This window comes from Orbicella franksi, chromosome 10 (genome assembly GCF_964199315.1).
Source record: "Orbicella franksi chromosome 10, jaOrbFran1.1, whole genome shotgun sequence".
Taxonomy (NCBI): Eukaryota; Metazoa; Cnidaria; class Anthozoa; order Scleractinia; family Merulinidae; genus Orbicella; species Orbicella franksi.
Window position 1 is genome coordinate 11,241,001 of NC_138154.1, and position 22,037 is coordinate 11,263,037.

The window sequence follows — 22,037 nt, forward strand, 5'->3', positions numbered from 1 at the left end:
GTGTAAAACAAGTTGTTCTGATGCTAACTAGGTGCATTTACATCTTGACAAAAGCACTGAGGTCTGTATCAAAACAAGGTCAACTCTAGCCTCGCTGCCATACAAAGGCCAGGTCACTGAGCAGACAACTGCAAAATGGTCTATTTGTCTGGCTTTTTCATCGTTGGCAAAATTTGACTAAGATTGCCGGAGGTCGCACAATTGTAGAGTTTTCGATATTATTTTTAGCATCCCAATGCAAAGTGTGTAATGGAAAATGTCTAATAAAACAGTGAGCCCACTTTCCCAAGCTTCGCATCTTGTGAGCTACAAGTGGCAAAAGTAGAGGTTTTTAAAAAATGACACTTTTCGATATTGAACCTCTTATTCTATTTCATTTGCATTTAGCATTGATTCTCTGATACCCCCAGCCCCCTGATTCAATGTTGCGTAGGTGCTATGATCTGCGTTATCTTAGAAACAGAAAATTCAACATTGTTTGGGAGGAAGGGGAGGGGGGGGGGAGATGTTTCCCAGACGCTCGAAAATCGAATTCTACTGTGAAGTCTTTCAACACTATTGTAGCTCATCGTAGTTTCGCAGAACTCGACCATGCACTGCATTTACTTGTGAACTCTTTTTTTGTTCCACAGGGCTGGTTCGTGGGATTCTGTCCGGGTTGGCTGTGGATGTGGGCAGCAACATTGCTTAACAATCAAATCCATTGAACGGTCCTCAGAAACCGAAAGCCATGACACTTCATTAATGTTCAAAGTTTATTGGTTTATATTCAATTTCTGAACCCCATAACAATTTTAGTGTATGCTATAAAAAATATATCTATATTCTAAATATATTGCTTTTTTTTAATTTGGCTTGTTGCTGATGTTAATCCACTCATAAAAAATGTTTGGGTAAGAAATTCTCATCAACACTCTGCACCGATAAAAACATTTCTCATATACAAAAAAATGTTGAGCCAGCCATTCTTAACACATGAAAGCAAATTTTCATATCAGTAACCCTGAACTAGTACTATTGCTTGCAACGAACAAAGTACTTAGATAAATCATTTAAAATTGCAATAATTAACCTCGATATAGGAATGTTCGATTTTTTAGAAAAAGAATAGAAAGTGATAATTATACCACAGCACTTTTGTGAATCACTATTAAAGTGCCACTATGATGAAATTCTCGACATCCATTTCTTTACATTTTCGTACACATTAGGTCTTTCCTAGATATCTTGCCAAATTTCAATTTTCTACGAACATTAAAACTCGTGGTTTTTGGACCTTAATTTCCGAGAATTTACGGCCGCCATTAATTTTCCTTGTTCCAAGTCTTGGTTGAAAATTGGAGAAAATGACATCATTTTCTCAAAAATACCACATGGGTTGAAATTATGATAACAATTAATGTAAAAAAATTGCACGAATATATGAGCCAAAGTTTTTGTTATTCTTTATGCGAATTGCTGCGCTAATTGTTATTATAATTTCAACCCGTGTGGTATTTTTGAGAAAATGACGTCATTTTCTCAAATTCTCAACCAAGACTTGGAACAAGGAAAATTAATGATGGCCATAAATTCTCGGAAATAAAGGTCCAAACGACATGAGTTCCAATGTTCGTAATAGATTGAAATTTGGCAAACAATCTAGGAAAGACCTATTGTGTGCGAAAATGTAAAAAAATGGGTATGGAGAATTTGATCATAGTGGCACTTTAAATTTTATTACTGAAGTCTACAAACTAGGAAAAAGAGTACAGTGATAATTGACGACACAGACGAACAAATCTTAAGGGGTATTTTTCCCTCAAGAGGATATTTCTTCATCTAGGAAAAAAGGACTGACTAGCAAAAACTCAAAGAGGTCCATCTGTGAACTGTCACTGATAAATTGAAACTGCCATACAAGGTGTGGCCAAAAATTACTTGCTAAAAAAGTAACATCACGAAGTGTAGCAATTAAAACAAATTAAAGATACACCCGTTTCCATTATTTTTAGGTACCTGATTTAACTGTCAGTTAAGCACGTCTACCTCTGTCAGAGTTTTTGATTAGTACTGGTAATAGACTGAGTGGAGTCCAATTCGGTCTGTGGTTATACGAGTGATTGTCATCTCAAAAAAAAAATTCATGGGTAAATGGTTTTGGGATATAGATGAATGCTCAGAAACAAGGTTGAACCAAATAAAGCACTCAGCCACCTTGTTCTAACAAATCGAATATGGTTTAGCGTGGTCTGTACTCTTATCAACAACGATGTGTCATCACAGTGGTCAAAATGTTGTGGACTCATGAGGCACAGCCGAGTGAGTCCACAACAAATGACGCGTATCGTTGTCGATAAGAGTGCAGACCACGCTTAACCACATTTCAATTTGTTTTTTACCACAATATAAAGGTCAAAGAAAATGTTTTTTTTTTTCAGAGCGCGAGCTGAAAAAGGCATTGCATGACACACTGACAAGAGCAGTGTTGTCTGGATCGACAACAGCAAATTAGCCAATCAGATTGCGAGATCAGTAGCAATTGTGGTATAAATAGACGCCATGTTACTGGACAATGTTATTGGACACTTTGTCTTTGGACAGCAAAGCAGCTTGCGCTCAGTGGTGAGAACCAAGCAGATTTGTCATAGTTGTGATCAGGCATGTCAGTCAAACCAAGGGAAAAAATGCAATTGAACATAAGACTGCCAACCAGCAGGAACCAAACCAGCGGGCTATTGAGAGGAGTAGCCAAGAATTTGAACTTGGGACTACCAAGAACATGTGAGATCTTTCACATGAAAATGAGTTTAATTTGTCAGCGAATAAAGAGCTAAGAGAATTGAGCTGAGAGAAACTTAATGTTACCTTCACCGGCAGTAGTGTACAATCCAATCCGTTTAAAATAAACTATACTGCGGCGGTTGCTGTTAGATACTTTCTTTTACCAAGAGAGCGTGAACTTTTGAAAGGTAAGAGATCAAGTTATTCCTCGATATGTACCTTACTCCTAAGGTAATCCCTCCCAAGTTATTTTCATATCACATCTCAGGTCCCCGGGAGAGTTTAGAAAATTTAGCCACCAAAACATCCACGCACACGAGTGGCAACATTATCCGCCAGAGAACTGGGTACTATGTCTAGAAATAACTTGAAAAGGATTAACCTTAAAAATAAAGCCTATACGTGGATTAACTCTTTATTCTTTATCCCCTCTTGTGTTTACTTATTCCTTTCAGTGCATATATAGACCTTTGATCTTATCTGCATCGGGAGAAAATAGCGTTTCGGGGTCGGAGAATCCAGTTTTTGACCTACATTGCACCTCACGGCCAAGGAATTCTTATGGAGCCAAGCTGATGTAAAATATTAACTTGCGGAGGGCTTGGTTTGCAACATGACCCCAAACAGCTCAAGCGCCTCTCTTTTCGGGGACTTCTCCAAGAACTTTTGCGGACATGGAATATTACCACATAAGGGCCCTTTTTTTTCCCAAGGGCCGTATGAGTAGTACACTCCTGAACACAGCTCCCTTGCTCAGGACCTTATTGCAATTGTGTACGGCTCTTTCATAGGGTCCTTTCACATCCAGCATGTGACTGCACGGTGATTACATTGTAACAGTTGTTATTGACCAAGGGCTCTTCAACCTCGTCATAACCATGGATAACCGGGGGCATAACCTGCCAAAGGAGAAAGAAAGGGTCTGAGAACTACAGTGAGAAAAACTAAGAGAAGAAAAAACAAACCAAAGTACGCGATGTGTCAGAGTCCAGAAACAAGATTTGTCACAGATTTTTTCAGCCGCAAACAATCGCTCTTTCAGGAATGTGTCTTCAAGAAACTATTGCTGGATTCCAAACATGATTCATATCACCTAAATAAACGCATCAAACCTTTTTTTCAAGTCCCCTCGTATCATTTTTTTCATCTTCCTCAAGAAATCATGTTTGATTTGCCCGAAAGTGAAAACCTAAGTAAACCTCATCTCTTGATGAAAGATTTTGCAGATTGAACTCAGATTGATTGTACTTGAGTCTTACCAGAAAATCTCTTAAGGGAGGTCCCGATGTTCCGTTCTCACGCCTCCTGAAAGAAAAAGAAAAAAAAACACTGGTAAATTACCGAACTGTTAAAAGAAATGTTGATTCCGATGAGCAAATTACTGTACTATCCTGGTATAACGCAGAGATCGTTCAACTGCTTCTGAATTGGAAACAGACCGAGTTCAGTTTCCCCCACGTTAAAATGTGAGCAATCCCTGAAGTCTGAAGTAGCATGGGCTGAGTGACTAGCAGCAAGATGTGTGGCAAATTCAGAGCGGGAAAGCGCAATAAGCATGCACGAGTTTTGGCTGTGTGCTAGGCTCCAAGTTTGAAAAAAATGGCGGGATTTCCTTGATCTTTTGAACCAAAAGATCGAGTTACGAACTTTGTCTGCTTTCCCCGTTAAGTCTTCCTGGTGAGCAGCAACATTTTAACGTCACTAATGGAAAGCTGGTGTATTGTTTTCCTGGAGAATCAGTTTTTGTTTGGACAAAATTAACCTAAAGAAGGTTTCCGAACCCTTTATTTCCCAATATACAAGAAATTTTGGTGCGAAGACACATTTTTGCCACAAACACTCTTTACATATTGCATCCATTCAAGCAAACCAGTCAATATATAAGCAAGAGAGCCTCTCAGCAGGCAGGGGGAGACTTCTTTTCTCAACAGTGAAATGCAGAATAAAACTTGCGCCCAATTATAAATAAATCAACCGAACGATATCCTCGCATACCTTATTATCAGTCTGCTCTTCTTTCTACCATTGCAGCCTGTACTATTACCTGAGCCTGCAAGTAGGGGTAGGGATGCGCAGAAAGCTGTGCAGCATGTTTTTAAGCTTCTAATGTGGTAATGTTTCTATTGTAAACTCATTCCCAGGCTTCAATCGTAGTTCCTGGGCCTCTATTTTTTGCCGCAGTCAATCCGTCCCTGGTAACTTTACGTGCCTGGAATTATACTGTAAGATCTACATCTAAGGAATAGTAGTGTGGGACTCCGCTCAAAAATCAGACCATTTTGTTTGGTTTCCTGGTATGTTTATTGTTTCAAAACTATTAATATCTCGATCTTCAATGTATTGTAAACTCGGCAAACAAAAATAAAAGCTTCTCGGGGCCGGTAACTACTGGGACTTTCGAGAAAGGAGCCCCTGGTCACAATCTCTTAAGTTTCTCTACATCTCCAATTGCTCATCAACATCTCCACCCCAGCCCCCCTTGCACCAACTACCCACTCCAAAGTAGGCACTCACTACCCCTCACTGGAAATTCACCTCCCTGTCCCCACTGCCCACTCCTGAATGTTTATCCACCTTACCTTCTGTAGCACGTGACAATAATGATTACTAGAACTATGCCCATTACTGCTCCAGCCACGCTCATCAACACAGTTTTTGTGACACTGTTCTTTGAATTTGTGGGACCTGAGGATGAGTTACCTAAAGGAAGTAACAACAAGCATATAGGAGACATGCGATACTATCCCACATCATATGTAATACCATGCTTAACAAATTGACGTCAGTTTTTCATGCACCTGTCTTGTTATTGATCATGAATTTCATCGTAACATTGTCAAAGTAGGTGTAGATCCACGAGGCAATAGCCGAGTGGATCCGCAGTCAATCAGCGAGCCAACTCGCTCCCGTCCAAATTTTACTTTCTTCAACATCCCCTCATGCGCTCCTTTACATCGAAAGATTCTCCGACCAATGCGAGTCCAAACATCTTATGACTAAAGTACTTTGAATGTAATTGAAGATTACTGTACGTTTTCCTTGGTTTTTGGTTTTAAATATAATGGGACAAAACAGACTGCGTCTGATTCTCGAAATCGTCATAAAGAGCTTGCTGTTGACCATCCCTGAAATGAAATCAATATGTGAGAAGAGTATAGGGCATTGAACAACAAGCTCTCGTTCTTCAAAAAATAAACTGTTTTCTCTCCTACAATGAACATCTGTAGACTGTGACCACAGTTGTAAGCTCTAGGGGTTTCATGAACGTTTTCAGCAGAAGGACAATTGGTTTTCACAGGCGGGCAAAACTCTTTGAACTGAACTTTTTTTATAGGAAAATCTTTCTTCCAGATGTTCAAACCTGGCAGACAAAATTAGCCTCACGGCCCGCCAATATGCCTGGCGCGTCATCCTTAACGAAACCCCTGAAGCTCCGACAGAAGGCGTTTGTATGTACCTTTATGAATGCTAGGAGTGAGGCACATGTTGCTGATAGAGCTACACAATCCCGGTTCATTGCACAGTTTCATCCATACATGGCAAGAGTCAGACAGTTTCACGGCAGTTATGACTGCACTGCGAGCAGACGTGTCATTGAGTGTTACATTTCCCGAGCCTTTTGAACAGTGGTACAAAATCAGTGTACTCTTCATGGGACCACTGAAATATTCAGCGTGAGGAATCTACGATAAAAGAGAAAAATATGACCGGTATATAATCAGTATCTTGTGTACTGTTAAAAAACTGAAGCATTCGGTAATGTATTCCCAGATCTTTGATTGGCCCAGCATGCAGCCATTGGATATCAGCCATTACACCCACGCCCTACACCAAGGCCAGTAGAAGGTGCAGTGGCCTCGTGATTAGAAACTTAGTGCGCTTGTCTCCGGATTATCTCCAGGTTCGAGCTCTGGCCGGGGACATTGCATTGCGTTCTTGAGCAAGACAGTTTACTCTGACAGTGTCTCTCTCCCCCCAGGTGTATCAATGGGTATCACCAAATTGTTGGGATAGCCTGGCAGAATTTTGCAATGGACGAGTATCTCACCCAGGAAAGCGAGGGTGGGGAGGGAGAGTAGGAATACTCTTAGCCACTTTATGCTACAGTCACTGTCACTTGAGTCAGCTGGACTTCATTAATAAGTACCGGCTTTACTTGTCATTGACAAAGATCACATACCCTCCAGGTGATCATCAATCCACGACCACTGCTAACATTAATCCAGTGACTACAGTTCATAATTAGTGGAGGATCCCTTGGTGCTAGAAAAAATAATCAACAAAAGAATTACCTGTGAAACTATCTGTGAAATTCATCCTACACTGTAGGTCACGCTTAGCACTGAGATTGTAGGGCGTGGCCCATACAGTACAGTGCACACACCACTTCTCACAAATGTTTCTCAGAAAAGGTGAGACTAATAAGAGATCTTGACGTGACTACATAAACTCAACTGTCAGCTGACAATTCTTTGTTTTTCTCAACAGATTGCAACAAATAGAGATGGCAGACCTACGCACTTTTCACGAAATTTCCACTAAGTGTACACATCGTGTTCCATTAAGAGCTAGCCAAATGCAAGCTAATCACAGTGCTATTCAAGCTTACCGTACCCAAATTCACTGTTAGACAATTGGAAGCGATGTCCACTGACCTGATATCCTGAAATATTGAGTCACTGGCCTGAATTTGGCTCAATTTTGTTTCAGTTGATTCCACACCAAAAATACAAGGCTAGACCATAACATTATCAAGAACCTCTTGAAATAAAGTGATAGGGTCTTATTTGCAAACTCAAGTTAACTTCACAGTACAATCAAATACTCCAATCTAACATCACTAAAGGAGATTTTCAATTATTTGGAACCTTATGGTCACGATTTTTAGTACAGTGTAGCTTACCTGAGACATCTGTTCTCAGTGTACGTTGTGTCGCCTCACTGTAGATACCATATGTGTTTGTGTTTTTCTCTGCATACCGCACCAGTAAGTAGAAATGGTAGCGGGAGAATCCAACCAGGTCATGTATTAGAGCATTAGTTTCTGGTGCTCTCCTGGTCAAGCTCTACAACAGCACCACAGTAGTCACAGACATTAAAATAACACGTTATTAAGATGTTTAACTCACTAACAACTTGAATAGTCATGTACAGCTAGGAAATCAATTGGGTTGTCTTATCTGTTGATTTATTATTAGACTGAGTAAATAACTTCATAGTGATTGACTGCAGCAAATTATCAAAATGTGCGTGCACTCATAATTAATATAATAAGCGAATAATCATGTAAAAAAAAATTAGCAAATGATTTCATGGATTTAGATGAATCACATTACCCAGCACTCCCTCAGTAAATAGTGCACACTATAAACATTGTATTGTGTGAAACAAATTCCAAGCTGTAAGTACAAACATCTACTAACAAAGTTTTTACCTTATTGTGGTTGTCACCATCTTTATGGTACAGAATAGTATACTCCACCTCTATGAGTCGGCCTCGTCTGGCATCTTCCCATGAGACTTTCACAGTACCAGGTGGTGTCACTTCTTTGGCAGCAAGAAAAACTGCGGGTTGTGGGGTTGCTAAGTGAGCAAAACAGGCTGAATATTAAGAGTTGGTTTAATTAAATTTCTTTTCGAGTCATCATTTCACAGAACACAGTAGACAGTATTAAATTCATGTGCCTGCAATGTGTGCAAAGGACTGCTGTGCAAAGGGCTGCTGTACACAGGGGTTCCATTCAGGGCTGGGCACCAGGCAAATTGACTGGCTATGAGGATGATTTTTCCCACCTAGTTTAACCATCTAGAGGAAAGTTTTCTTATAAAGAAGTTCACTTCAAAACTTTAATGACACCCCTGTAAACATAAGTTACTTAAGGTGATTCCCTTGTAAAAGAACCCACCATAGATTTCTGATGAAACTTGATATGCTGTTGTTACAGGACAAAAAGATATTAAAAAGGTAGTATAAAGAGGGGGTCACCATGCTTGTTTTCATGCCACAATGCTGACAAATACGGTTATTTAGGTGACTTTTGGTAGTTTCCGTGCGCAACAAATAAGCTTGATTGTTTTTCAATGCAGCGTGTTACATCACACAGAGTTTGACTTTCTTTGATTGTTTATTCATCTACGTCCCAGAAATACTCTGCAATTTTTTATCTTTTAAAAGAAACCTAATTTAGACATGCGCTGTTGAGCTATGTGCGAGCGCTAATGACGCGAAAATCATGCGCAGTAGGGATGCGCAATACAATACTAAGGAATCACCTCAATCACCCTTGACAAGCACTGCACCCTCTACACGCATTGACCTATGATTATAAAACTCATTCTTATCGCATGGTGATTGCATGCTTGGATTAATCAGAGGCAAAAACGTTTGCCTCGAGATCATGGTATACTATGAATGAGATTCATCAAGTATTTTTCCATTCTGACACTCTGTATATATATTCACTGGGAGCAAGGTCAGTAATAACTTTCATGTGATCTTATGAAATCACAATATACAAATTGTTTTTTGTGTGTTCATAAGTTCACAGGAAAGCCAAAATAGTCTCCCCATCATTTGAAAACCCACATGACAGGGCTAGGAATAAAAGTCCCAAGAACTCCAGCTCACCTTTGGACAAGCAGCCCTGCATAAGTCTTAATTTACTTTTCTTTACTTACACCTGTAGTTGGCAGCTGACTTACCCGGGCAAATAAAAAGTTACCTGCCCAACAGGTAAGTCAGAGACTGACTTACATATTAAACTGGTTTTAAGTAACACGTCTCTAATAGCTGAATGTTGGAAGGTGCCTGAAAGTTCAGTGGGAGCCAGGTTAACTGTGTGAGGTAGCCATGACAATATTGTGAGCAACTTACAATAACCTAGCACAGTCCCACTGTACCTAATTTATACTTACCTAGAGGGAAAGCAGGGATGGGTGGAGCAAAATACTTTACCAAGACTGTAAGCAAAGAGCAACCAGCACAAGCAAAATGACCTCATAGGGAGAGCTGTAAACTGAGCCCTGTAAAAGTGCTGAGTTCACCCCACATTAGTGAAGGAGACAGCTGGCCAGCATTGTCTTGAGTTTAACCTAGTCTAAATTGAGCCTCATTTAATAACCTGTCACTGATAGACACTTACTATAAACTATGCTGTTCAGGACATTGTAGGTGAATTCAACTGGACTACTCATTCTTGACCCAAGAACATTGCTGGCTTCAACAAAGGCAATATAGGGTACTGGAATAAAGGTGTGTGGATAAAATTGATAAAGAATCGGCCGGATTTTACACATGAATCGACCTGACTCTGATCCCTGTTGGGGACGTACACCTTCCCAGAGAGTTACAGAATCCTTCAAGGTACAGTTACGAAGTGGAGTGGATGCATTCTTGCATCTTGCTTTGACAGCATAACTGAGCTGTAATCCACCCTGGTACCAAGGAGCTTTCCAGTGAACATAAGTTTTCAACTCAACATTGTTGACCCATACATCTTGGGGCGGACCAGGAAGATCTACATGTAAGACAACACCAAATATATTATGTAGGAATATACATATATACTCAAATGTACATGTGCAGTATCATCCAAGTTATGAAACAAAGGCAAACACCCTACTCAACTATTCAAAGTACAGACTGCTGCTAGCAACATGTATAATAAATGACAGCAAACACTGCACTGATTTGAACTTACCGCCTACTCTCACAGTGACAGATGCGGGTTGAACTCTGTTGCTGGTATTTTCTCTACACACATAAGTTCCATTGTCACTCCAACTGACATTATTGATCAGTAGCTGGATTGTTTTATTGTCCAGGGACCTGGTGAGTTTAGTCAACCTTTGGGTGCCATGATACCAAGAAAACTCAACTTTAGATGAATTCACAACTCTGACAACAGTACAGTTTAGTCGAAGTTTCTCACCAACTCTGATTGTCACATCATTTGACGTGTACAAATACATTCCTAAATGTTAATTGAAGGAAATAACTGATGAGTACTTTATATATGTATGATCGGTCAAATTTGTAGTAGCGTAGCAGTGTGCCCTTGTTAACAAAATGACGGCCATTTCTTGGCGTGTCTATGAAGAGAAATTTAATAAAGTTTTGAACAGCTAGTAGATTATACTAAAACAATTAGATTAGGGGCCTACTAGAAACCGAAAAACTGTGCAAAAAATCGCCGAAAACTGCAAAACCGCAAGAAATTTCGTCCAAAACCAAAATAAAAGCCCTCCCTAACAATGCTTTGGCAGCTTTCAAAATCTCTCTTTCTGTTATTTAATTTTTATACGTCTAAACTTGGTTTACTTTCCGTGTTCTTTCTGCGTATTCCCTCATTAGTGCAGAACACATCACAGTATAAAAAGCTCGTTTTTTGTGTGTAAATTGGCTCCACAGACCTATAGCAATGTAAAACTAAAAACAAATTGCACCATGAAATGATTTTAAGTGATTTTTGTTTAAAAGAAACATCGCAATTCTAAAGTCACTTTTTGATTGCCATTGTCAGAATTTTCATTTGTGTGGGCATAATGGCAGCCCCATTTTACAACTTAACTACTTTATTTTACAACCAAATAGTCTCTCCTTTGCCTTTATTCCAGGTGAACAGAGCAAGTGAGCGTAATGTTATTCCTGCAACAAAACAGGGAGATAACTCGCAATTGAGGTATAGAAACACGATGGTCTAAAGTCTGAGGTCAAAGTCTACAAAAAATTATCCCAGCCGCATGATATTTGAGAAATAGTCTTTTGCTTTGATGTTATCTTTAGTTTTTCATAGTCTGCTTGGCAGCCGTTTACAACCCAAAAAAACACTGTTAAAGAGACTAGGCTTGCCATGCATTCCTCTAACTGTAAGTAGTCCCTTGGAATTACAGTTTTAGCATGACTGTGAGGTGGAACATCCTTGGCAAAACCAGAAAAACTGTAAAATGCATTGGGCAGAAAAATCCGAAAATCCGCCATCATTGTTGACAAAAATTGGAAACCAAAGACTAAATTCGAGAAAACCCGCAAACCGCACAAGACACCAAAACCGAAAAACTGCATTTTGTAAGCGCGAAAAGCAAACCAAAAATTGGCCAAATCTGTAAAACCAAAAATCCCGACGCCTCCCTCATATAAACCTTTTATAATCCTACATTACATTTAAGTTTGGATCACTTTGGGTGTGAATTACAAGGACAGAATATAGCAGGCCAAAAATCCAAGTAATCACATGTGTAGAGCAGTGCGTAGTGTTAAAACGAACTCGACAAGAACTTCTGACTACGATGTAAACAGAGTTTAATTGACAGAGATCAATGTTCCATACAAACTCAAATGAAATGAATCACGTGCCAAGACGAAGGTAGAATTAAACCACGTGCTGTAAGCTTAGCCGTAAGTCGTATGATGTAAACCGTATGCCGGTTCGAACTGAAATACAATAACGAAAATAGAAGCTAACGTAACTAACATACCGAAGTATAAAGATAAAATAACACAAATGAAGAAACTATTGCTAGCATTCTCAATAACGTCCGTAACATGGAAGTGTAACATAATCGGCACTTATACTGATCATACGGAAGGCTGGAAAACGATTAATAGGCTACACGGTGTGTAACTTGGACGGTACTTTTATGGCAAAATAACCTTATATTGGAGATATGGACCTAATCAAGCGCGATTCCGAGCATACAGAACTAACTAACCGATTTAGTAACGATAAAAGGAAACTCAACCGAAACAAAAAACAATAGAAAACCTAAGAACTAACCCTAAAGAACAAGGAATAGATTACTCACTTTGGTTTGCACACGCACTGAACTTGACTTGATAGAATAGACGAGTAACAGTATATAGAGAAACTATGGCCCAATGCCGAGTAGAAGTTGACGAAGTGAAATCTGCACTTGAACTGACCTAACCGAGGAAAACCTCGTGGATATATCTAACCGGAGAACACGTACGCAAAACCTAGCGGTTATGACCATTTTCCTAACGGACATAGCAGCTGAGGGCTGGTCAACCACAGTAGATTAAATAAGTAAGTAAGGCCTTGTTTGAAAGTGACAATTACTTGATAACATCTACGGTAAAGTAAGTTCCTGCGACAAAAAATGAATTAACATCACGTTTCAAAACCAACATTCCGGCCCCTTAAAGGCGGTACTGCAGATAGCCTTTACAAGGAGATAGAAAAAAGGGTTTGAAACATGAGGTTGACTAAATGATAATAGTATTACTCATATTAATTGGTAGATTACATTGTTTTGTTCAAGAGAGTTCTGCAATCCACTGAAACTAATGGATTGTCGATGTTCATAAGTTCCTTAATTCCTTGAAACGGCGGCTGCTTCCAGTAGCACAATCTTGTCGATTGGTCGCACGAGTTCCGATGTACTGGTCTTTAACTTGACGGAACGAACCAGTCCATCTCTACGGTTGGTATACACCTCCAGGATCCGACCAAGTGGCCAGGAGTTACGGGGCTTGTTGTCGTCAAAGACCAGGACAATGTCATCTACTGCAAAATTCCTCCGCTGCTTTTGCCATTTCTGCCGTTGCTGCAGTGACGGAAGGTATTCTCTGACCCATCGCCGCCAAAATATGTCTGCTAGATACTACACTTGACGCCATCTCCGATTGTAGTAGTTGTCATGGTTGGTAAAGTTTCCGGGTGGAACAGTAGGTCCTGAGCGCAGCAGCAGCAGGTGGTTGGGTGTCAGAGGTTCTAGGTCACGTGGATCATCTGACAGCTTTGTGATAGGTCATCCGTTGATTATTGCCTCCACTTCACACAACAGGGTGTTGAGACCCTCATCGTCTAGCACTTGCTCTTTCATCAGTGCCTTCATGACCTTACGTACCGTCTGTATACACCTCTCCCATACTCCGCCATGGTGAGAGCCGGCTGGTGGGTTGAAGGTCCACTTGATATTCCGTTGGAGGAGAAAGTCATGAATCTGCGATTGATTCCATTCGTTGATTGCTTCCCGTAGCTCGCGCTCTCCCCTCACGAAGTTCCCGCCGTTGTCGGATCGCATCTCCTCAGGCTGACCTCTCCTTGCGATGAATCTGCGCAACGCACTGATAAAGGACTCTGTGTCCAATGAGGAAGCCGCCTCTATGTGGACTGCACGTAGGGTGAGACATGTAAATATCACGCCATACCGTTTGACCCTTGTCCTTTCGCGTCGCACTTCGAATGGCCCGAAGCTGTCTACACCTGTGTAGGCGAACGGCGGTTTCGAGGGCATTATTCGGTCTTCGGGAAGACTCGCCATCTTTTGTTGAGCTGTTGGCGTCTGGCGTTTACGGCAGCTGAAGCACTCGTTGAGAATGTTTCGCACGGCAGATCTTCCGTTTATTATCCAGTATCTCTGCCTAGTGAGCGACAAAGTGTACTCTAGGCCCGAATGACCAGCAACGTGGTGGTAATACTGGATAAGAAGCTTGACCACGTGGTGTTTCTTTGGCAGGATAACTGGATGCCTTGCATCGGTACTGATTGGCGCTCGTTGTAAACGACCACCAACTCGTATGAGACCATGAGTTAGGATTGGGTCAAGCTTGAAAATGTTGCTAGATTTCTTCAACACGTTCTGTCTGCTAGAAGTTGTCTGTTGGTCCACTTCCTTAAGACAACCGAGTTCCTCCTTGAAGCATTTGCTCTGGACGTGCTTGAGGATTTCGAATTCAGCGTTGTTCAGTTCCACTATGGTGATGGGCGTGGTTGTGTCAGTTGACTGAATTGGACTCGTCACTCCTCTCCTTCGTTCCTTGCTAAGACGGGTGAGGTTTGACTTGTAACGGAGTATCCACGCTACTATCTTCTTGAGATAGGTCCAGGATGAAAACCGTTCAATGATTTCTAAAACGGGATCTTGAGTAGAAGCTTCGCTCATATGTACCACCGCGTCTTTCTTGACTTCTGGGTCATCATCAGGAATGGTAACGTTCATGTCAACAGGTCGTTGTGGCCATGTCTCAGTTGACTGAGTTAGGAATTCTGGGCCATGTATCCAGCGTTGGAGAGAGTCTGCTGACGCGCCTCTTGATGCGTCGTCCGCTGGATTGAATTGTGTGTTTACGTATCGCCACTGAGAGGGAGAGGATGCGTCGTGTATCGTTGCGACCCGATTGGCAACGAAAGTCTGAAAGCGCCTGTCTTGGTTTTCTAGGTAACGCAGGACACAGGTGCTGTCTGTCCAGAAGAATGATTGACTGATCGGTAGACTCAACTCCCCTCGAGATATTTTCTCGTCTTGTTGCTACAACGGCTGCTGATAACTCCAGTCGGGGAATGGTAACTGGTTTGATTGGTGCAAGTCTGGATTTTCCCATGACAAACGAACATTTCACGTTTCCATCATGACCTGTGATTCTGAGGTATGTGACGGCTCCGTAACCCTGTTGTGACGCATCAGAGAAGTGGTGAAGCTGGCACGACGTGATCTCGCCGAGGTCTGGCGACTTGAAGCAACGGTCGATTGTTAGTTGCTCTAGTTTGGGTAGCTCTTGCAGCCATACTTGCCAGCGGTGCAGGAACTCATCTGGAATCTTGTCATCCCAGCCATACTTGTTACGACAAAGGTCTTGCAGGATCAGTTTCGCATTGAGAATAAATGGAGCGGCGAACCCCAGGGGGTCGTATACTGAGCTGATTATGGATAGTATACCTCTTCTTGTAGCAGGCCTGTCCTTAATGACAATACTAAAACCAAACTGATCAGAGGCTACGTTCCATTGTACACCAAGAGCTCGCTCCACTGGTAACTTGTCGAAGTCGAGGTTTTTGACTTGAGCTGCTCGTTCTGACTCTGGCAAGGACTCGATGACCTTTCTTGAATTAGACAGCCATTTCGTGAGCTTGAATCTGCCTCGTGCTAGGAGCTCGCGCAGTTGTCTTGCGAGTCGAATGGCGTCATCGTCTGATCCAACTGACTTGAGGCAGTCATCGACGTAGAAATTGCGTTTCACGGTTGAAATGGTTTGGGGGTCAAAATCTGCTTTGTTGTCTTCCGCTGTTTTCTTCAGTGCGAAGTTTGCGCAGCTTGGGGAAGACGCGCCTCCAAACAGATGGACTCTCATCTGGTACTCTTCTGGCTGATTGTCGAGATTTCCGTCTGGCCACCACAGGAAACTCAGAGCCTCGCAGTCACTTGGCCGGACGCGTACCTGGTGGAACATTGCTTCCACATCAGACATTAGGGCTATTTGATCTTCTCTGAATCTGGAGAGTACACTAACAAGAGAGTTAGTCAGGTCCGGCCCCTGTAAGAGCTGGTCGTTCAGTGAGGTTCCGTGATGCTTGGCTGAACAATCGAAGACTACTCTCACTTTACCGGGTTTCTGCGGGTTGAATACGGGATGATGGGGAAGATACCAGCGGGTTCCTAGAGGGCCAGAGTCTTGACTGTTCACTTTCCTGGTGTAATCCTTAGATAGCAGATCGTCCATCAACCCTTTGTATTTCTGATGGACAAGTGGTTCTCTCAGCAGTCGCCTTTTCAGCTGGAGGAGTCGGCGCTCTGCTAGAGTTCTGTTGTTCTGTAGGCGTGGCGGGTAGGACTTCCAGGGTAAAGCCATTTTGTAATGACTGTTTTCTAGTTTAACTGTTTCTTCCATAATGTTCAGAGCCTTCCGGTCGTTGAGTGACAGACGTTTTTGATTCATAGAAGGTGTCGCTAAATTCTAGGTTGCAAAACTCATGAAATTGTTCATCAAGGGTCTTGTTTCCTTGAACAAAGTTCGCAGTGGACACTTCAGTCGTGGCTGCTCTGCCCAACGGGCCGTTAAGCACCCAACCTAACACTGTTCGAGTTGCAAAGGGACCGCCATCCTCACGTGGTCTCATTTCTTTGGGTTGTAGAGCCTCTGGTATGTCGCTGCCGATTAGAAGGCCAATCTCAGCGTCTATGTGAGATATGTTGACGCCTTTCAAATATGGCCAGCGGTCGACATCCTCTTGCCGGGCGATAGCTTCAGGGGGAATAGGCAAGCTTGGCCTAGAGTAGACCTTTGGCAGCTGTACTGTCTTGTTCTCGCTTAGATCGAAAGCTTCCAAACTGACCAGGGAGCATTCAATAGGCTCGCTTTCACCTTGCAGCGTTGTTAGTGACAGCTTCGTTTTAGTTCCCTTGAAGTTCAGCCTTTCCAAAAGGCTTTCGGTGCAAAACGACGTGTTTGAACCGGAGTCCAGGAATGCGTACGTTTCCACTATTTTACCATGACCCTTTGCTTTGACCCGGACTGGAAGAATCGCGAGCCCGGTTAGTGAATTACTTGATGTGGAGTTACTGGACTTGATGTAACCATTGTTGGCAGAGTTAGAATTAACGGGCGGTGGCTCCACGCCTTTGCCTTGGCCCCCAGTTGGGCTTTCGGTTATGGTTGAAGCGGTTGACGCGTTTGTATTGCTTCTTGGATGTAGGAAGGTAGAATGTTTACCGACACACCCTTGTACCCTGCAGAAGCTTTTCTTTGGGCAGTCGCGCACGAAGTGACCGGCTGTCAGGCAGTTACTGCAGAGTTTATGGTCGTCTACGAACCTTTGCCTTTCCTGGAGAGACTGTTTGCGAAACTTGTCGCAGCGTGATAGCCAGTGGCTAGAAGAACATGATGGACACTTGGGTTTTTCCTTTGAAGTTTTATCGGGTGGAGGTTTGCCTTGAGTTGAGAAGCGCCCTCCTCTTGGCGGTTTTCTCGACGATTTGCCGTTAACTTGCTTTCCCCTGTTTTCGTTTACCACCTTGCCGAAAATGGGATGGGTTGCAGCTCTTGCCTTAGCTGCCACAAAGTCCATGATATCTTTGACCGTGATGTCTCGGTTTTCCTTTTCTATGATACGGTCAACAGTATCGCGCCACTTCAATCTAATTCCAAATGGAAGCCGGTCGATTATCTTCTTGAGGTTGTCGGGATTGTCCAGCTTATTGACGTAACCAATTTCCTTCAAAGTATTGACGCAGCTTGAAAGCTGGATGGAAAACTGCTCAAGCGCTGATCCGTCCTCAGGTTTAATCGATGGCCCCTCAATTAGTCGTTTAAGATGCGCGGCAGCGATCTTGTAGCTCCGACCGTATCTTTCCTTCAGCAGCCTTCTCGCTTCCACGTAGCCTTCTTCTTCTCGCATGGAAAGACAACTCCTCATTAGTTCCTGGGCAGGACCAGAAGTATACTGCACTAGGTAGTACAGGCGAGAGCTTGAACTTGTGGTCTTCTGTTCCACGAGGTGTTCAAACGCGTGTATGAAGTCGCAATAATCGATGGGATCACCGCTGAAAACTTGCATACTCGGCTGCGGAAGAGTCAGTGCTGCTGTACTTTGCTGCTGATGACGTACAAGCTGCATAAGGGCTTGGTTATGTCGATCTTGCGTCTCCATTAGACGAACGAATGATGCATCGTGATGGCTACTGGGTTTGATGTCATATGGCAAACGTTCTTGGTTTGGTGTCATCCTATGGCGATATTCAGGTGCTTCGGGGTTCAGAGGATACTTAGATGGCTGTCGAGTTTCGTTTGGTTCATAGGGTTGCTTGCCTTGAGAACCGATTACTGACTCGTCAATGATATTGCCTGGGGGGCCTCCCTCCATGGGCGTAGACGCAGACTTTACGGGTTTGAGTGCTGCTCTGACCGGCGTGACTTCATCCCGATGAAACAGCTCACGCTCGCGGTTTTCCTCAGCTTCTGCCTCCTCGAACACTTGTCTCTCGGCCTCAGCCTCTGCGATGTCGGCTTGCAGTTGGATTTCCACTTTTCTTTGCTTGATTCTCAATTCTTTGATTTTGACGTCGTGCAGTTTTTGAAGGGTAGCTGCCTTGGCCTCTAACGCTGCCTTTTTTGCAGCGGACCTTGCCTTTGCACTAGGGGTACTGCTTGTGCAAAAACCAATAACAGATCGCATGTGGAACGAATCACGCGATCCGGCGTTACTTACAGAATCCTCGGGGCCGACGAAAGCACTTTGAACTGTCAACAACCTTTGAGCGTCTGGTTGCATGATCCATGAAGAGATTTCTCTCTCTAGTTCCGACGCTAGTTCTACGAGCGAGTCGTAATATTTTTCCGAATCTTGACGTTCTCTTTCGGTCTTAATTTGGCTATGATAAGCTTCATGAGCGATTTTGAATTCCTCTAGAACTTCGTTTAGCTCAATCTGCACTCTTTGAATGGCGTCGGCGGATTCACGTGCGGACAATAACTCGTTAAGTCTATTGACCTTTCTTGTCACGTTTGTCTTCGCAAAACTGCGGGCGGCCTTTAGATCATCCGGTGATTGCGGTTTTGCGGAAGCCATTGTGGAGCGTTAATCCTTGATCAATCCGATTAATTGCGGTAGATAAGAAAACGACAATCGTGCGTTACACTGAATGGCAAATTGCAGATAACACGGGGTTGAAGTGCATTGGAGTGATTGACGTGCAAATTAGTCAGCGAATTCGAATTCCTTCGCGGTGCAGCAAATTCAAACTAAATGTGAATTACAAGGACAGAATATAGCAGGCCAAAAATCCAAGTAATCACATGCGTAGAGCAGTGCGTAGTGTTAAAACGAACTCGACAAGAACTTCTGACTACGATGTAAACAGAGTTTAATTGACAGAGATCAATGTTCCATACAAACTCAAATGAAATGAATCACGTGCCAAGACGAAGGTAGAATTAAACCACGTGCTGTAAGCTTAGCCGTAAGTCGTATGATGTAAACCGTATGCCGGTTCGAACTGAAATACAATAACGAAAATAGAAGCTAACGTAACTAACATACCGAAGTATAAAGATAAAATAACACAAATGAAGAAACTATTGCTAGCATTCTCAATAACGTCCGTAACATGGAAGTGTAACATAATCGGCACTTATACTGATCATACGGAAGGCTGGAAAACGATTAATAGGCTACACGGTGTGTAACTTGGACGGTACTTTTATGGCAAAATAACCTTATATTGGAGATATGGACCTAATCAAGCGCGATTCCGAGCATACAGAACTAACTAACCGATTTAGTAACGATAAAAGGAAACTCAACCGAAACAAAAAACAATAGAAAACCTAAGAACTAACCCTAAAGAACAAGGAATAGATTACTCACTTTGGTTTGCACACGCACTGAACTTGACTTGATAGAATAGACGAGTAACAGTATATAGAGAAACTATGGCCCAATGCCGAGTAGAAGTTGACGCAGTGAAATCTGCACTTGAACTGACCTAACCGAGGAAAACCTCGTGGATATATCTAACTGGAGAACACATATGCAAAACCTAGCGGTTATGACCATTTTCCTAACGGACATAGCAGCTGAGGGCTGGTCAACCACAGTAGATTAAATAAGTAAGTAAGGCCTTGTTTGAAAGTGACAATTACTTGATAACATCTACGGTAAAGTAAGTTCCTGCGACAAAAAATGAATTAACATCACGTTTCAAAACCAACATTGGGAAGGGACTAGTCTGTACATGTACTTCACTGTATACAGTCATGCAATATAAGTATTTTGTAGTCGTCCATTTAAATTTTATTTTTGGTCACTTATGAGTTGCTAAGTAAATATTTATTCTATGGATAATAATATACATGAAAAAATTACTTGATTCTGATTGGCTGAGAGCAGTGCAGTTCAAGTGTAACACCAGTGCAAAAAGTGTAACACCGGTGCAAAAAGTGTAACACTAGAAGTGCAAATTACACAGCATAATTCTGAGTTATGATTGGCTGAAAGACAAAAGGAAATTTTCTAAGCCAATGATATCACATAAGATAATGATGAAAATTGTGTGCGGAAACTTTGAAAAAAGTTTTCTCAAATGAGAAAAAGTGGCTTCAAGAAAGATCTTCCGGCACTTCCTCCACGTGAATTTTATCATGTTTACATGTATATTATTAATAAGTAATCATGCGGTTTTTCTTGCTCAATTTGGAATTAATTTGCACTTGTGAGTTTTTCAAAAAGCTGAAATTGCACTCGCCAAAGTGGCTCATGCAATTTCACCTTTTTGAAAAACTCACTCGTGCAAATTAATTCCAAATTGAACTCAAAACCGTATGATTACCTAAAGTAATGTTGGCTGCTTATCATGAAAATCCCAAATACTGTGCTCTTGACCTTCTCTGTTGTCACTGAAACATTCTATGCAGTCACCCCAAAATGCACACCATGCAGACTGCAGACTGCAGACCATGCAGACCATGTAGACTGTGCAGACTGCATACTTTTTTTTTCTGCATAGTCTTGTTTCTACATTTATTTTTGACTCACATATTTTCTGGTTCCGTTCAATTATGTACCGGAGTGTTTGTTATCCGCATGCCCGCGCAAACTCGGTGGTGTGTGACTGTTGATGTGTTATAGATTTTGCAAGGGAAACTCACTTTAGTTCTAAATAAGCTATTTTACACTGTAAAATGTAGAAATAAACTTCACTTGTATTATAATGTCACACGTAACATGTGCATTCTACATGCAGTTTGTACTTCACTCTACATGTTCATTTAAAAGTTCTGAATCGAAGTAATAATTTTATATTAATCATAATAATTCACCCAAAAACACAGATTCAATGGAAATTAAACACTAAGATATGTGAAATAACAATTGCGATAATTAATTACCACACTGAAATACATTGTGTAATGAAAACGACTTCGGAATATGATTGATATCGAGCTTACACTGTAAGCTTAAAAGACTGTACCACTAGTCAAAGCAACATCGCTTAATACATATATATTACAATTATTAATTAGCCTCGAGTGAAATTCAAATGCACATGGAATTGATCGAGAAAAATGGTAAAGAACTAACAAGTTAGATCTCACCAAGCCATTTCATTCATAATTAAGCCATACCTGACGAGAAGTTGTTTTGGTGTTTTATAATGCCCACTTCCTCTGAGCCGGGAACATGTTGAGTCTCGCAAATTATGCAACAATGGAAGAAAATGCACAGCGAAAACAGATGCACAACTCGCAGAACAATCCTAGATTGAGGCCGTTTACGAGCCATATTCCATGTTCAAACGGCAAATAATATCTTTGCATGCCTGCAATATTTCCTGGAACAGGCGGTTGCTATAGTTGACTGAGCAATTTGCATCTGATCTCGTAAACACGCAATGGTTCATTCGTTCCACAGATTGATAAATCACCACCCAAAGTTTACATAACCTTGACATTTTGCTCCAGAATAGCCCATCTTGTGCGTCCTCAGCACACCACCGCTTTCGTTCTATTTCAACGCACAAAAAATATCGATTTCCAC

At 41.8% G+C, this 22,037-nt stretch overlaps 2 protein-coding genes across 4 annotated transcripts; both read right to left on the bottom strand.

The window, feature by feature from the left end:
* Nucleotides 1-775: 775 nt before the first annotated feature.
* LOC145500470 (uncharacterized) lies at nucleotides 776-21,922 on the bottom strand. Of its 3 annotated transcripts, none has more exons than XM_081479983.1 (10): nucleotides 21,626-21,922; nucleotides 10,464-10,736; nucleotides 9,906-10,280; nucleotides 8,198-8,328; nucleotides 7,667-7,829; nucleotides 6,944-7,026; nucleotides 6,221-6,446; nucleotides 5,343-5,463; nucleotides 4,023-4,068; nucleotides 776-3,662 (listed from the first exon to the last, which is right to left on the bottom strand). In XM_081479983.1, exons 1-10 carry the CDS (start codon nucleotides 21,780-21,782, stop codon nucleotides 3,549-3,551), a joined length of 1,689 nt encoding a protein of 562 aa, XP_081336109.1. In that variant the 5' UTR covers nucleotides 21,783-21,922; the 3' UTR covers nucleotides 776-3,548. The 3 variants fall into 3 exon arrangements, with proteins under 3 accessions (XP_081336109.1, XP_081336108.1, XP_081336110.1); XM_081479982.1 differs by having other exon boundaries at nucleotides 777-3,662; nucleotides 8,198-8,346; nucleotides 21,626-21,921; XM_081479984.1 differs by having other exon boundaries at nucleotides 780-3,662; nucleotides 8,198-8,346; nucleotides 10,464-11,410; nucleotides 21,626-21,701.
* LOC145500454 (uncharacterized) lies at nucleotides 16,377-21,627 on the bottom strand. Its single transcript, XM_081479969.1, has 2 exons — nucleotides 19,869-21,627; nucleotides 16,377-19,497 (listed from the first exon to the last, which is right to left on the bottom strand). Exon 2 carries the CDS (start codon nucleotides 19,068-19,070, stop codon nucleotides 16,377-16,379), a length of 2,694 nt encoding a protein of 897 aa, XP_081336095.1. The 5' UTR covers nucleotides 19,071-19,497; nucleotides 19,869-21,627.
* Nucleotides 21,923-22,037: the final 115 nt, after the last annotated feature.